We start from the raw sequence: 16467 nt of genomic DNA on the forward strand, positions 1-16467 counted from the left end.
TTTTCTTGAGTTGTAAATGAACAAATAACTTCAAACAAAACATCCAGTATGACGAAGACCAAAGTTCCTTGGTGCTAGCCTGCAAGTATAAATTCATGAACTAGACGATTCCTAGAGGACATTGTTGCAATTTGGCAAGTGGATAAAAAATGTAGAAAGGAAACAATCAATGTAATTTGTCACAACAACTATTAAGACGTGTATGATGCCAATGGAATCAAAAAAAAAAAAAACATGACAATGCATGCTTTCCTTCTGAATCTAGATTACATACCTCTCCTAACAAAATAGTCCAAGTTCTTGCCATCTTGCGCATGGAAAGAGAGTATTCATGAATGAAATTTATTTGTGTTTGGGATCTAAAACTCAAATGGCAAGGTTTCAATGTCCTGATTGAACAGGACGGCAAGCCGTTACATTGATGGAAATAACCAGGAAGAGAAGAAAAGCAAACTTAATATACAGGCACAATTACAATTAAGATTCGTGCTAAACTTCAGAGGAGTTAGTTATTCTTTTTCCGATTGCTGTGATGTCTCATCCTGCCATGTTGCTTGCCATTGCTGATCATAAAAAGTTGATTCCTTTATTAGCTGCTTTACTGTCTCCAAATCTTCATTCTTTCGAATCAATAGAACTCCAACAACTGTAACAAATAATAAAAGTTTGCCGAAAAAACTGCTCGTTTGATCCACAATTCCAACCCCAGTCAAGCTATCAATGAAATAAGCCATGAAGAATCCTATCATTGCTGCACGACCTGCACCATGGAAACCAAGTCACAAAGAGTACCAAAGTATAGATAAATGAATTAGACCAATGTTAACGTCAGAGAAAAAATGGCACATACCATTCAGCAGTTCTGCCTGTGGCAAATGGAACCTCTTAACCCATGCCCACCATGGTACTATAGAAGTATCAAAGACAACAGGTTCCTTGTTGCTAGATGATTCAGGGTTATCTTCTAGCCATTTCCTCCTGCGCACCTCTATTAAACAGATACAGAAAAATAGTTCAAATCAGAACACACTACCAAAATCAGCACTAAGCCTTAAATGAACTGGAAATTAATTTCCAGTTCAACATCAAAACCAATCATAATTTAACATTACCAATGTGCATAGCTTGTAGAAATGTTATTAGCCACAGAAAATTGCAGAACTCTTTCATTTTCTAATGTCCAATGTAAACTTGTGTTCTTTTTATCACATTCTCATTTTTAATGGTACAACCTCTTGTCCTTTGTCCCCTGTGCTTGCTTACTAAGGCTTCCTCCTCTCTTCTCTGTGTGGCCTGTGTGCATGATAATAACCGAAATAACAGTAGAATGACCATATCTTGTGGCATCATGGAATAACTTCTAAAGTCCCCTTCCCTTCCTTTCTACAACTACCACAGGTTCCATTCTCAGGGCATTCCTATATGGAATCTACCTGAGCAATCCCAAAAATGACCCCAGTCCCAAGAGTTTAGATCTCACTGTTGCCAAAAATGGATGGCTTACGTCATAGATTGCATAATCATTACAGTCCATTGTAGGAAGATTACATGATTAATATTAGGCCAAATACTATATAATCAAGGCCATAATGATACAAAATATTGAAATCGAATATCAGGAGCTGATTGTTACAATAAAATACATAGGGTGTATACACATTTATACACCTGATTGAATAAGAATGACTAATAAATCATAACCTTCTAGTAATCACTAATAACTAGTACAACTGTCTAAATTAAATGGCTGATAAATGCCAATAGCCATTATAATATTTATGTGCCATGTGTAACACTGAGAATTTGTAATGTCAGTACAGGACTGGAGGTCAAAAAATGGTTGGAAACCCTTGATGCCATTCACTTGTGTATACGACAAAGAATATTCTCACACTATTAAATCTACTCCATCCATAATTTTTTATTTTTTAAAGAATGGAAATTCTAGAAGGCTTATTCCAAAGTCGATCACGCCTATCAGTGTGAAAATATGAAATTACGAACATATTAGGTACATAACATATCTTCACTTGTTAAAATGTTTTGACCTTGTCTCTTGAAATAGTCTTGCACACCACACCTGATGAGACTCAAACAACAGCTATCGTAATTCCCATCTCCATCTCGGTGAACCAATTCTCAAGTTTAAATGCCTCTGCCTGCAGCTTCAGCAGGTCCCATATTTCATATCTAATCTGAGGCATTCTTTCAACTTGAGTTAGAGGAAAACTTCCTAAATAACGGAGCTCCAACGAAAACCAATCACTTATTAGTGAGGCACAACCTCCTCCTCTCCTTAAAAATTGATTCCGGTAATATCGGAGAATCATGCTAATTAATTCTTGAATGTCATCAAAGTTGCCCCCAGATTTTTGACACCAGTGCTGCAAAGAGTGCAATAAAATCGCATAAATATTGCTGTATCACAATTTTTTTCAGCTGGGCGATATTTTCTTTCTTAACCAGAATGAGAATTTTCATATTTATATTAAAGTCTGTTCCTGGCTCGCAGCAAATACTTCAGGTATTACATGTCGGTATCAACAAAATTTCAGTATGTTCCCTCCTCTCTAAGAGCATTACTATCTTTTTCTGAGGGACATGATTGGTTTTGTAGATGAACACCTTACAAATTTGCCACAACAAAAAGTAAAATTTACATAACATTCAGCTACTGATTTATAATATAATCTCTCATAACAATGAACTTGCCCAAGTCTTGGGCAGGTTCATTTAAATCAGAACAATTGACTGTGGTTGGATTGCCTGAACTGGTCATATCCTGTGCATTATTCCTGTGCATTATAGGGCCGCTGTTCATAGACTTTATGAAGAAGTGAAAGTGGGTTTTGTAGATGAACACCTTACAAATTTGCCCCACCAAAAAGAAAAATTTACATAACATTCAGCTACTGATTTATAATATAATCTCTCATAACAATGAACTTGCCCAAGTCTTGGGCAGGTTCACTTAAATCAGAACAATTGACTGTGGTTGGATTGCCTGAACTGGTCATATCCTGTGCATTATAGGGCCGCTGTTCATAGACTTTATGAAGAAGTGAAAGTCAAAATTAGAACCTCAGCAGGTATTTCAGAAAGCTTTAGAAGTGACATTGGAGTCCAGCAAGGTTGCCCTCTACCCCCTACTCTTTTTGGTCTATATATTGATAAATTGGAAGAGTGGCTAGATCTGCAAGGTGGAGATGGTGTTCAGTTGGGGAATTTTCTGATAAAGCTTCTTTGATATGCTGATAATATTGTATTGATTTCTAAATCGGCCCATGGATTGTAAATGCACTTATATGCCCTTGAGCATTTTTGTAGAGCAGTGGGGATGCAAGTCAATACTAGCAAGACCAAAATAATGATTTTCTCTAATAAAAGGAAGCAGAGCCAGCATACTTTCTTCTTTGAAGACAACATTCTTGAAGAAGTAAATGAGTACAAGTACCTTGGGATTGATTTCAACAACAAACTCAATTGGGAGGACTGCAGAAAGAAGAGAATTTTAGGAGGGTGGAAAGCATTATATGCTCTTCAAAACAGATGTAGAGAGGCAGAGTTATGGGATTGGAAAACGATTAAAGTGTTTTTTTGGACTCCTAGTTTGTCCAGTGATGTTATATGGGTGTGAATTGTGAGCTAGCAGCACTCCCGTCTCAAAATGGAAACAAATTGAGAAAATCCAAAAATTCTTGATCATGAGCAAGTTCAAAATAAAAAGTTCAGTATATTATGAGATAATGTTGAGTGAAATAGGAGCAACTCCCATTGAAGCAATTGCTATGGTGAAGCTCATAACATATCTAAAAAGAAATGAGCAAATGAGAGTAAGTAGATGGCCTAATGTTATCTTCAATGAAGACATGAGTGAAAGAAAGAAAACATGGATGAAACAAAACTACACATGGATGCAAAAATGGAATATCTACCTCAATGTCTGTCTCACAAATAGCAAGGAGCTAAAAGATTTTGTTATGGAGAAGTTTCATAAAAAGGTATGGGGAAAAGAGTAGGGTAGAAAGAAGAAATATTACATTGAGGAATTCAACCCTACGTGTGATCTATAACAAAAAGAGTTCATTGGAGCTAGCATTTCGTGGAGGGCAAAGGTTCTTACTGCTCAATTAAGGACCAACTCACATCAACTTCGGTGTGAAACAGGACGGTGGGCCTAAAGAAGCTTGGGAAGAATGGGTGTGTACATTTTGCATGTCTGGGGCTGTGGAATCGGAAAAACATTTCATTTTGGAATGTGATGCATTCAAAGACATCAGAGAAAGTTATGAGAACATGTTAGCAATTAGCATCAATTTCGTGGCATTGTCTTTTTAGCGAGGGGATTGTTGGAAGGTTGGGCCAGCTCATCATCAATTTGAATTGAAAAAGGATTGAATTGAAAAAAGCGAAAAACAGGGAACTAATGGTCTCATAGACTATTTTTAGTCTCGTGGATCTTAAAATATCATTTCATATCATTCATGCTGAGGGTTAGGCTGTTTACCAAATCTTTGAACTCTTATATCTGCTGCCAAAGTGCATTCACTTCATCTTCATTTTTCTCTAATTTTTCTTTCACCTCTTGAAGATTATCCATAAGACAAGAAGTAGATGTTATATGCTCATTGTGCTTCAATTTTAACTTAAAGACATCTAATCGCAGTGAGTCCAGCCTCTTTGCAAACCGAGCAATACTGCCTTATGATTACAACCTATAGATGTCTCACTCTTGAAACCAACAGCTCTGTGAATGTCAAGGGGGTTTGTGTATATGTTAATTTGGCAGCTCAGGGACAAATTCCCTCCTTTGGACAGCCTTCCTCATCCAGAGAAGACCCTCTTTGCCCTTGGAAGAATTTAATTTTGTCAAGGAAAAATATTTTTTAAATGAAAACCCACAAGAACACAAAAATACAGGTCGGCCTAAAGTCAAAATTGGGTCTCCAGAGAAGCATATAAATACACATCAAGGCAACCTCATTTGGACATCACATCAACACATCTTCTCTTCTCTCTCCTCTTGTGATTGGTTCATACAGGTCTGCAATCAAGGAAGCCAAGCTCACACGTGGGAAGGAAAGAAGGGCAATCTGAAATTTCTGCATTGACTTTTGTTTGGGCAAGCTGTTGACCAAGTTGGACCTTGCTATTTTACTCACTTTGACTTGGAAAATTTCGATCTTGGGAGACCGTGCTTTTCTGTGGAGGAGCTGAAATTTTCTGGGCTACTTTGAATGCTGCTGACCGTTGACTTTGACCACAGAAATCTGAAGTTGACTGCAGGGTTTTTCTCTCCTTCGACCAAGTTGTTTTGGGGCTGCTTTGACTTGACTTTGACCAGCAAAAGAGGCCGAATTTCTGCTGCCGAGATCAAACCTTTTGGAGGCTCTTTGACTGCTGAACATTGACTGGTTAGGGCATCATTTGCTGCTGTTGGCTTTGACCAGATTTGACTTTTGGGCTCATTTCTTGTATATTAGTTAGTGAGTTGTTGGATAAATCAAAGGAGTGACTTTGACTCATTTGCTGATGATTTGGAACATTGTATCTCTCTGCTGAACATTTGATAACAATCTAATAGAAGAAGAATTTGAAAGGGTTTCCCCCTTGTGGGGTTTTTCCCTAGTCTTTGACCAAATCTTGTGCCTCATGTCATTGATCTTGATTGTCTTTTATTGCATCTAGGATTTTACTTTTCTATCTACAATTGCTCATTGTTATTGGAAGATGACATTTGTTTAAAAATGATTGTTAATTGAAGAAAGAACTGGGCTAAGTGATTGTAATAGCATAGAACAATAGAAAATTGACATGGAGTCAAAGTTGAGGTGAAGACAAGCCCAAGAAGACAAGAGACCAAAGCAATCATCTTTGGAAGAAGCTAAAGGAGCCTATTTGACTTGGTCAAGATGTCCACCTCTTACTTAGAGGATTATGAGTTGGGTGACTCATCAAATTTTGTTGCTTGGAAGACCAAGTTGGAAGTATTATTGGATGAAAATGATGCCTTGGAATATGTGGAAGGCAAAGTACCTAATCCACCGGAAAATGCTCCCATTGCTGCCAAGTGCAAGTATAAGAAAGGTGAGATCAAAACCAAGAAAATTCTTATTGATTCCTTGAAAAATCATTTGCTTACATATGTTGGAAAATTGAAGAAATCGAAGAAGTCTAAGGACATCTATGATAAGTTGGTTGAGATGTATGAGGTCAACAATTTGAATCGTATCCTCGCCTTGAAGAATCAACTCAAGGACATGAAGATGAACAAAAGGAGAATTTGTACAATCCTATGTCATTAGGATATACCAACTAAGGGATCAATTGCATACTGTTGGTGAGCCTATATCTGATAGAGAGCTAGTGTTAGTCACTTTTCAAGGCCTTCCTCTTGTTTGGAAAACTTTCATCACTACTCTAAGCAACAATGACAAATTTTCGATATTTGACGAGCTCGTTGGCAAGTGCACTCAAGAAGAAATCAAGATGATATCTAGAGGTAGGATTCAAAAGCATGAAGAAGGAGAGCCCTCTATATTTGTTGCTCAAGACAAGAAAAGGAAAAGAAGAGGAGGTCCATCTAACTCAAGGAAGCCAGCGTCTAAGGACTCCCAAAGAAGATTTAAGAAGGACAAAGTTAAGTGTTTCAAGTGCCATAGGTATGGAAACTTTACTAGAGATTGCCCGGAAAATGAAAATGTTCCAAGGTCCAATAACAACAACAATCGTGGCTTCAACAACAGCAGGTCCAATGATAGAAGAAGAGGAGATGATAGAAGGAGAGGCGATGATAGAAGAAGAAGAAATGCTCTTGATCATCGAGAAGAAGACCATCATCCTCAAAAGAGGTCAAAGAACTCCAGGTATGAAAATAATGGAGTTGCTACTCAAGCTAAATATATTCTCATTTCTACTTTTTCTAGTTCTTCTCCTCCGAATTCGTGTGATGGTTGGTAAATAGTGGGGCCTCTAAGAAAATTCTTTGGATACCGTGAAGTCCCTCAAATCTAGTTGAGAGGGACGCAAATCTAAAGATCATCCTTGGAGACAACTCCTCTTATCCAGTGAAGGGCTTTGGTTCTGTTAAGTTTCATTTGGACTCTAGGGAATCTGTTCTTCTTCATGATGTTATGTATGTTCTGGGACAAAAGAAGAACCTACTATCTATATCTGCCTTGGAAGACGGAGGGATGAGAGTAGCCTTCATAAGAGGAAAGGTCCTCACCTGGCCTATGGAATCTCGCATGAGGTATGATTTTACCTTGGGATCTAGAATTGAAGGACTCTATAGAGTCAATGGAATACCACTGTGAGCAATGGTCCACGATATCAATGATCAAAGTGAGCTATGGCACCGAAGGTTAGAACATCTACATTATGAAGCCCTGCCTAAAGTAAGAGAGATGGTTTCTAGGATGCCTAATGTTTAATCTAGCCATGATGGAGTATTTCCAAGATGTGCCAATGGAAAGAAGTCAAGGTGACCATTCCCCTTTAGCAAAACCAAGACCAATGATATTCTACAACTCATTCATTCTGACCTATGTGGACCCATGCATGTGTACTCCCTTGGTGGCTACCACTACTATATAATCTTTATTGATGACTTCTCTAAGAAAACATTGATATTCTATTTGAAACACAAGGACGAAGCATTTGACATATTCAAAGATTTCAAAAGCATTGATAGAGAATCAAACAGGGAAGAGAATCAAAGTTTTCAGGTCCAACAATGGTGGAGAATATACTTCAAATGAGTTCATTGACTTTGCAAGAAGGTTGGAATCAAGAAGAAGACTATTGTACTATATAAACCTGAGCAAAATGGTGTGGTTGAAAGAAAGAATAGCTCCATCATGGAAGTTATCCAAGCTATGTTGCATGATCAAAAATTGTCGAAGTTCCTTTGGGGAGAAGCTACAAATACAACAGTCTATGTTCAAAACACGATTCCTCATCAAGCCCTGGGTGACAAGACTCTCGAAGAAGCGTTCATTGGCGTGAAGCCTGATGTTGGTCATTTGAGAGTTTTTGGCTGCCCCATATGCTTTTATGTGCCAAAGGACAAGAGGAACAAGCTAGAAGCCACCGGAAAGAAAGGTGTGTTTGTTGGATATTGTGAAAATTCTAAAGCCTTTAGAATATGTGTCTGGTCAAAGAAAAATTGAGTTTAGCAGGAATGTAACTTTTGATGAAGATGTTGCCCTTGGACAAACAAGGGGACTTCCTATGCCTCCTCCCGTTGAGAAGGATGATGACATGGACATACTAGAAGGTCCTTCTATGCTGGAATCTAAGAAGGATATTGTTGATAATCCCATGGAGCCTATGGACCCTTTGGATGCTCCTCCATGTGATCCCCCTGCCAGGAAGAGACCACTTTGTCTTCAAGATACTTTACAAAATGCTAAAAGACATGTCGCTGCCAGAGGAACCCTTAGAGAAAGCAAGAAGCCATATTGATACCAGGGATATGTTGCAGCTATGAGCTCCATCATACAGGTTGAGCCTCCCACTTTAGAAGAAGCAATGAAAGAGAGGTTTGGAAGGATGTTATGGCCAAAGAGTATAAATCCATTATGAAGAATGATGTGTAAGATATTGTTCCAAGACCCAAAGGAAAGTTTGTTGTGACTTCAAAATGGCTATACAAGTTCAAGCATGGAGTTGATAGAAGTATTGAGAAATAGGCGAGATTCGTGGCTAGAGGTTTCTCCCAAAAAGAGGGAGAAGACTATGATGACATCTTTGCACCTGTTGCCCACTACACCACTATTTGATCAGTTGTTGCCCTTGCTGCCAGTCAAGGATGGACACTTCACCAGATGCGATGTGAAGACTGCATTTATTCATGGCATACTATAGGAGGAAGTATATGTTGAGCAACCATAGGGCTTTCAAGTACATGACAGGAAGACTTACATTTGCAGGTTGAAGAAGGCACTATATGGTTTGAAGCAAACCCCCAAAGCCTGGTATGCATGTATTGATAGTTACCTGGTGAAGCTTGGATTCACAAGAAGCAATGCTAACCCAAACTTATACTTCAAAGTGGTCCAAGGTATGCCTTTGATGTTGGTTGTATATGTTGACGATTTATTCTTGATAGGTAGTGATCCTTTAATGCTCGAGTGTAAGAGGGAGCTGGCCTCTGAATTCGAAATGAAAGATCTTGGTTCGATGCATTACTTCCTGGCTAAGTCACCTAACACGAGGATTCAGGATTCGTAGGATTCGGGATTCGTAGTGTCGGATTCGGACACGTTGACCCCCCGGAACAGGACACGTAGTATTCGTTATATATTATTTTATTAAAATATATATATTAAAAATTAGATATTTCTTACACAAATTTTAATTAATGATACAAATTTATTGATTTCAAACATAGATCTTCATCTATAGCATGCATAGTACATACAAAATTCAAATACATGTCAGTGGTCACATAAATCATGATTCATAATTCATAAATGAAAGACAACTTACAACTACAAGATAGTAAGATAAACACACTGACAACTGTAGTTTTCTCATTAAGTCATCAAATCAAAATGTGTTACATAGGTAGTGCTGGTGCAATGCCAATGGCAAATAGAAATAGAAAATATAAAACAAATACAGGTATACAAGCCTCAAGGCAACAATCCTCATCATCAGCATCAGAATCAGCATCAATGTCCTCATCATCATGGTCCCCACTGCTCTCCTTTGCATCCTCCTCCTCCCCTGTATCCATAGTCGCCTCTGCATCTGCTGGTGTGGACGATGACCCCTCTAAGTCATCAAATCTAACAGGCTCTAGCACTGGATCATTGAGATCCATATTGGCCAATGCCAACTCAACACTGGTGTCCAGACCCATATCATCAGGAAAGACATCCCACATCTTTGTCTTTCCCCTCAACCACTCTTCCCTCTGCCTGTAAATAAGATGAAGGTTGGTGTGCACATACACCATTGTCTCTGCCCTGGACTGCTCAAACCTGCTCTTCTTCACACTATATAAATTCCCATATGTGCTCCAATTCCTCTCGCAACATGAGGATGAAGTCACCCGAGAGAGGAGCCTCATGGCTAACTGCTGAAGAGGAGAGCTTGTTGTCCCATGATTTGCCCACCAAGAATAGGGCTTCTTAGCCCCATGTCTCTAATCACATCATAACCTCCAAATCGACCACTGCCAGTGGAAAACTCTGCAAAGGCATCCTCCACCTCATCAAGCAATGCACTATCCTGAAAAATCCGCCTGAATGCCTCTTTCCTCCCCTGTGAGATTTCACCATCCATGTGAGGAGGGAATCTGCGGGAAGGTCCACCATTCAGCCACTCATGGCTGTAGTATTTGGGGTTCAATGAGTGAGCCAAACAATGTAAAGGTGTACAATTCTTGTCCCATCTGCTGACAAGAATATTCTGTATAGTATCACAGAAGGCCTCTGGTGATGTCTCATACTCGGGGCACTCACTCTGTAGAATAATGCTCCTCACAGACTCAATCATGGAATCCCATCCCTCATAAACCTCTCCTAGGATGGGTTTGTCTGTATCTGCAAATCGAAGCAAAGAAATGATAGGGTCCATGATCCGAATAATTAGATCTACCCTCTCCCACCAAGCATCATCTAGCACTGTGTCCTTCACTCTTTTAGAGGCTACCTGATCTGTCTTTCTCCAAAAAGACCAAAACTCAGAAATAACCATGGACCCAAGAGCGGTCTTGACCTCCCTCAACCTCTTCAACATCATGAATGAAGAGGCAAATCGTGTATCAGCAATCTTCAACAATGATAGATTGGTGTACTCCTTGTAGATAGTGAGGGCATTTGTATGATTTTGCACAAAGTTACGGATATGTCGTGCATCCTCAATAATGTTACCAATCCAAAGCACATCAGAAGCAATGGATTTCAGTGCTAAGTTCAATGAATGGACAATGCAAGGTGTTCAAAACACTTGTGGATATTTAGCTTCCACAATCATGCCAGCAGCCTTGCAAACAGGTGCATTATCTGTAATGATTTGCACATAAGAATTAACACCTACATCTTCAATAACTTTAATAAATAACTCACCAATAAATTGTGCATCCTTGTATTCTCCAAGTGTATCCACTGCTTTCATGAAAACTGGACCAGTCAAGGAAGACACCATGAAGTTGATGATTGGGTGTCGTGTTGGATTTGTCCATCCATCAGAAACAATTCTAACCGCAGATGTTGGCCATGATGCTACAATAGGCTCAAGCATTTTTTGCACCTCTTTTTTTGCCTTCGTCAACAATGTGGTTCTCAGCTTCTCTGACCCAGGAGCCACATACCCTGATGGAGCCCCTTGAGTTAGAACTCGGCACATCTCAATAAATAGAGGTGAGCGTGCAACATTAAATGATATGAAGTTTTGATAGAAGAAGGCAATGGTGAGATCAAGCTCTTCCCGTCTCTTTTTTTGGAAAATCTTGTCCATTGGACCAAGTGCAATTGCTCTTCTTTTTGCTGATTGTCCCCCAATAAAACTCTCAAATGGAAATTTGGTGGTGGCTTTCCTCAAAAATGGAAGGGGGTCTTCATTCTTGGGTTTTCTTGATTTTGAAGCCACATTTTCCATACCAACAATGGACTCCTTTTCCAATTCTTTTCTCTTTTGTAAAGGAACAACTTTACAAGCTCCAATCCCACAACCCGGTAAAGCCAACAAATGTGCTTTCACACAGAAATATGTGATTTTGAAAGCAATGTGACAAAAGTTGCATCTCCATTGCACATTGCCTCCTCCCTTCCCCTTGGTGCTTGTCCCATCCTCTCTTGTGACATATTTCCACAATGGATATTTATCAATGTTGTCTCTAGGTCCTCCTCTTCCCTCAACATTACCTGCAGCAAACTATGATGATATTGGGGGAGGAGGGGCATCTCCAATGGAGACATTCTTGCCCTTCCTTTGCCCCCTAACTGCTGCCATTGATTGAGCCATGAATACTGTAAAAGAAATGAACAAAACATGCACAAATTTGTAAACAAAAAATCATATACAAACTGCTGTAATAGAATAAGAAATGCAAAAAAATGGAGCTGAAATGCACTTACCTAGTGCTTGAATCTCCTTGCCGAACACTCTACTCCCTTAGCTCCTTGCTCCAAACCCTTATCTCCTTGCAAACAGCTCAAACAATGCAGATACAAATGACAAACAGCATGAAAGAATAGAAGAAATGCATCCTTTTTAACCCGCGGCAGTTACTTTTCTGGGATACGAATCCTAAAATCGGGATTCGCTGGCCATGCACGGGATTCGTACAGGATTCGTACGAATCCTAATAGGACACATCGAATCCGATTTTAGGGTGCAATTTTCAAGAGAATCGTATCGGACACGCGGGATTCGGGTTCGCCAGGCTATATGAACGAATCTGGTTACTTAGCTTCCTGGGATTCGAAGTGTGGCAAAAGCCCAGAGAGATTTTCCTCTCTCAAGGAAAATATGTTGTGAAACTGTTGGAAAGATTTGGAATGGTAGAATGCAAGTCCCTAGCCACACCGATGGAAATGAACTTCAAGAAGTTATGTGGAGATGTTGTTGGACCTGACTTGGTGAACCCCTCTGAGTATCGACAATTGATTGGGGCATTGATGTTCCTTGTGAACACCCGTCCAAACATATATTTTGCAGATAACACTTTGAGTCAGTTCATGATTGAGCCTCTTCATGCACACTAGATTGTTGCCAAGCATGCGCTAAGATATTTGCATGGGCCGATTACCTTGGTCTAAGATATATCGCCGAAGATGTGAGATTTCATGGGTACACTAATGCTCACTAGGCTAGAAATGTTATTGACAGGAAGAGCACATCAGGGTGCTACTTTAGTTTGGGGTCTACCATGATATCTTGGTTGAGCAAGAAACAAAAATTTGTAGCTTTGAGCACCGTCGAGGCAAAGTATATTGTTGTTAGCATGGATAGCTGTGAGGCAGTATGGTTGAGGAAGCTCTTTGGAGAATTGTTTGAACAATTCCTAGATACGATGGTGATATATTGCGACAACAAGAGTGGGATCCGATTAGGAGAGAATCTCGTGTTTCATGACAAGTCCAAGCACATTAAGATCAGGGATCATTATATAGGAGGCATGGTGCAAAGAGGAATTGTGAGACTCCATCATATTTTGACCGACGAGCAAATAGAAAACATACTCACCAAGGCTTTGCCGAAAGGGAAGTTCTTGGTCTTTAGAGAGCAGCTTGGACTGATGAATATGACCCTCTTGGGTAAGGGTCCCGGCTAATAAAGGATGCTGAGGTATGCTCTTCCCCCCTGTTTAAGCTCCCAGGGTGAGAAATCGAGCCATTAGAGCTCCTGGGGTTGAGGGACTTAAGCAAGTTGGGCTATCCTTCCTATTGTCACCACAGGTTATTTGTGATCCTTGTCATTTATGACAAGTTGGGCTATCCTCCCCTACCATAGAAAGAGTATACTCCATTTCGCATCCTACCCACAAATAGGGTTTGTTGGGATTATCCTTCCCATTTGGCCAATGGGCAAGAAGACTTGGGCGTTTATGATCCTTACCACTGGTAAGTTGGGCTATCCTCCCCAAGTGATAGGATGCACGTGTTCTACCACTTGATTCTTAAGGGTCAAGGTGGGAAGATCAGCAGGCAATAGGATTTGTGATCTTTGTCTCTCTTGACAAGTTGGGTTATCCTGCCTATTGCCCTTGGATAGAGGTTGGTAGCTTCAACTTCCCTATGATGTCAAATTCTTCTTCTTTTGATCCGAGAGTGTTCAATAGATGCGCAGAGACGGCATTTGACTTGATGATGACGAGACATTTCAGTCGGAAATTTCCCCCTAGCTGAGAGGGAGTGTTAATTTGGCAGCTCAGGGACATTCCCTCGTTTGGACAGCCTTCCTCATCCAGAAAAGACCCTCTTTGCCCTTGGAAGAATTTAATTTGGTCAAGGAAAAATATTATTTTTAATGGAAAACCCACAAGTACACAAAAGTACAGGTCGGCCTAAAGTCAAAATTGGGTCTCCAAAGAAGCATATAGATACACATCAAGGCAACCGCATTTGGACACCACATCAACACGTCTTCTCTTCTTTCTCCTCTTGTGATTGGTTCATACAGGGCTGCAATCAAGGAAGTTGAGCTCACACGTGCTAAGGAAAAAAGGGCAATCTGAAAATTTTGCGTTGACTTTTGTTTGGGCAAGCCATTGCCCAAGTTTGACCTTGCATTTTGACTCAATTTGACTTGGAAAATTTCAATCTTGGGAGGCCGTGTTTTTCTATTTAGGAGCCAAAAAAATTTGACCTACTTTGTCTGCTGTTGACCGTTGACTTTGACCACAGAAATCTGAAGTTGACAGTGGGGTTTTTATCTCTTTTGACCAAGTTGTTTGGGGTTGTTTTGACTTGACTTTGAACAGCAAAAGAGGCTGAATTTCAGCTGCCAAGATTGAACCTTTTGGAGGCTCTTTCACTGCTAAAGGTTGACTGGTTAGGGCATCATTTGTTGTTGTTAACTGTTATTGACTTTGACCAGATTTGACTTTTGGGCTCATATCTTGGATATTAGTTAGTGAATTGTTGGATAAGTCAAAGGATTAACTTTGACTCATTTGTTGATGATTTGGAACATTGTATCTCTCTGCTGAACATTTGATGACAATCTAATAGAAGAAGAATTTGAAAGGGTTTTCTCCTTTGTGGGGTTTTTCCCTGGTCTTTGACCAAATCTTGTGTCTCGTCATTGATCTTGACTGTCTTCTATTGCATCTTGGATTTATTGTTCTATCTACAATTGCTCATCATTATTGGAAGATAAAATTTGTTTAAAAGTGATTGCTAATTGAAGAAAGAATTGGCCTGAGTGATTGTAATAGCATATAACAGTGCAAAATTAACACTGTAACCGAGGCCCTCTATTGTGTTTAACAAACTGAGAAAAGGCAATTGAATCCCAGAAATATCCAAAAATTTTATTTCAAATCTCTTAGTGATTTTGAACTGGTCACAAGTTCCCCTGTTTATTACAAAACACTGGTTAAGGTTAACGGCAAGAACACACCAAAACACAGTAGTTGCAGAGTGAGAATTCCAACCACAATTCTCCACAAAAACAGACAGAATTGACCAATTTTCAAATTGTTTAAAACTCCTATCACCCAACAAGAGACTCACAATAATTTTCCTACACCGCTTCCAACCAGAATTCCAGAATTCACCACAATGATAGACAGGACATTCCCATATACAAACTCCAGCACACATCAATCGCTAAACAAAGCACTGGGGTCGCAACATGAAGGTACTCTATATGTTATTTAAATAAAATTTGCCAATTTTTCGCACTAAACTTTACAGTATGCAAACCCAATTAAGAACCAATCACCAACCTAGAATGAGTGCTCTCTATGCTTCAGTTGAACCAGGATTCAAGGCAGAGGAGAATTGCATGACTCCCACTAGTCACAACTAAATCCTTTCCTTGTTTCAAAAAGAAAATGTATTCCCTCCCTCCAAAAATCACAACTTAGAGAGGAAACTTGCCAATTCTTGGAGTGTTCACTACTCCTCGCTTCCATTATGATTTGCTCTCGGTAATCATGTATAGAGATGGGTGGCGACAAGATTGACATGAGGCATCCCTTCACAAAAGTACCACACTCACTGACAAGCCATTCACCATTACTATCCATAAGTGGCAAACAATGCAGATTGATATCAGCCCATTAGAGCATGATCTAAGAATTGAAGAACTTTGTACTTGTTTGCATAGAAAGGATGTCCATTTTGTACTCCTCAGCTTGTGAAAGGATATTGATATGAATGTTGGGTTTGTTTGCATGTGATAACTTCAATGAGGTGGCCACGTTGTTCCAAGGGCCCCCTATATAATTTTTGAATAAAAATTCTTTTCGGATTAAAAATAAATAAATCCATCATCTTATTAGGTATTAGAGAGGGCCTCATATTGCCATTTACTTTTAAATCCCCCATTTGCAATTTACACCCTTCATTGGCACAAAGATTTGCTTCTTTATTAAGGTCTCTTAGGACATGAAATAATGCTAAGAAGGGGATTGCTTTTGCAAGTTTTTTTATTCTCCTTGTAAGGTTTTCTATAGATTTATCCTTCAAGAAGGAGCCCTTGACCATAAGCTAAGGAATTAGGAGAGAATCTCACAAAACAGTGAGTGAATTGGCATGATTTTCCTTAGCCAGCAAAAGACCTTGATAGAGTCCATAGCATTTTGCCCGATTATGCATCAGGTGGCTTAATCCCCATGAATACTCTAGAACATTAACTTCCTCGAGATCATCAAGAACCCCTCCCCTTCTTTCCACCCCTAGCTGGGCAATATTATCAGCCAAAAAAAATGGCGATTTTTAGTTGGCCGAAAAAGTCATGTAAATATCATTAACATCGCGATTTTATGCAACACAACAAGAACCG

At 39.5% G+C, this 16467-nt stretch overlaps 1 protein-coding gene across 1 annotated transcript in view; it reads right to left on the reverse strand.

Moving 5' to 3' along the window:
- Positions 1 to 214: 214 nt before the first annotated feature.
- The window catches only part of LOC149192295 (uncharacterized), a 66788-nt gene continuing 50535 nt past the window's right edge, over positions 215 to 16467 (reverse strand). Inside the window, exons 2-3 of the mRNA XM_089404532.1 lie at positions 851 to 988; positions 215 to 760 (exon numbers count right to left, since the gene is read on the reverse strand). Coding sequence (XP_089260658.1) covers positions 510 to 760; positions 851 to 988 — 389 coding nt within the window. The 3' untranslated portion in view covers positions 215 to 509. The remainder of the gene's footprint in view (positions 761 to 850; positions 989 to 16467) is intronic.

Source organism: Pinus tabuliformis, chromosome 2_2 (assembly GCF_031772625.1).
Source record: "Pinus tabuliformis cultivar Carrire ecotype Pingquan chromosome 2_2, CPIR1, whole genome shotgun sequence".
Lineage (NCBI taxonomy): Eukaryota > Viridiplantae > Streptophyta > Pinopsida > Pinales > Pinaceae > Pinus > Pinus tabuliformis.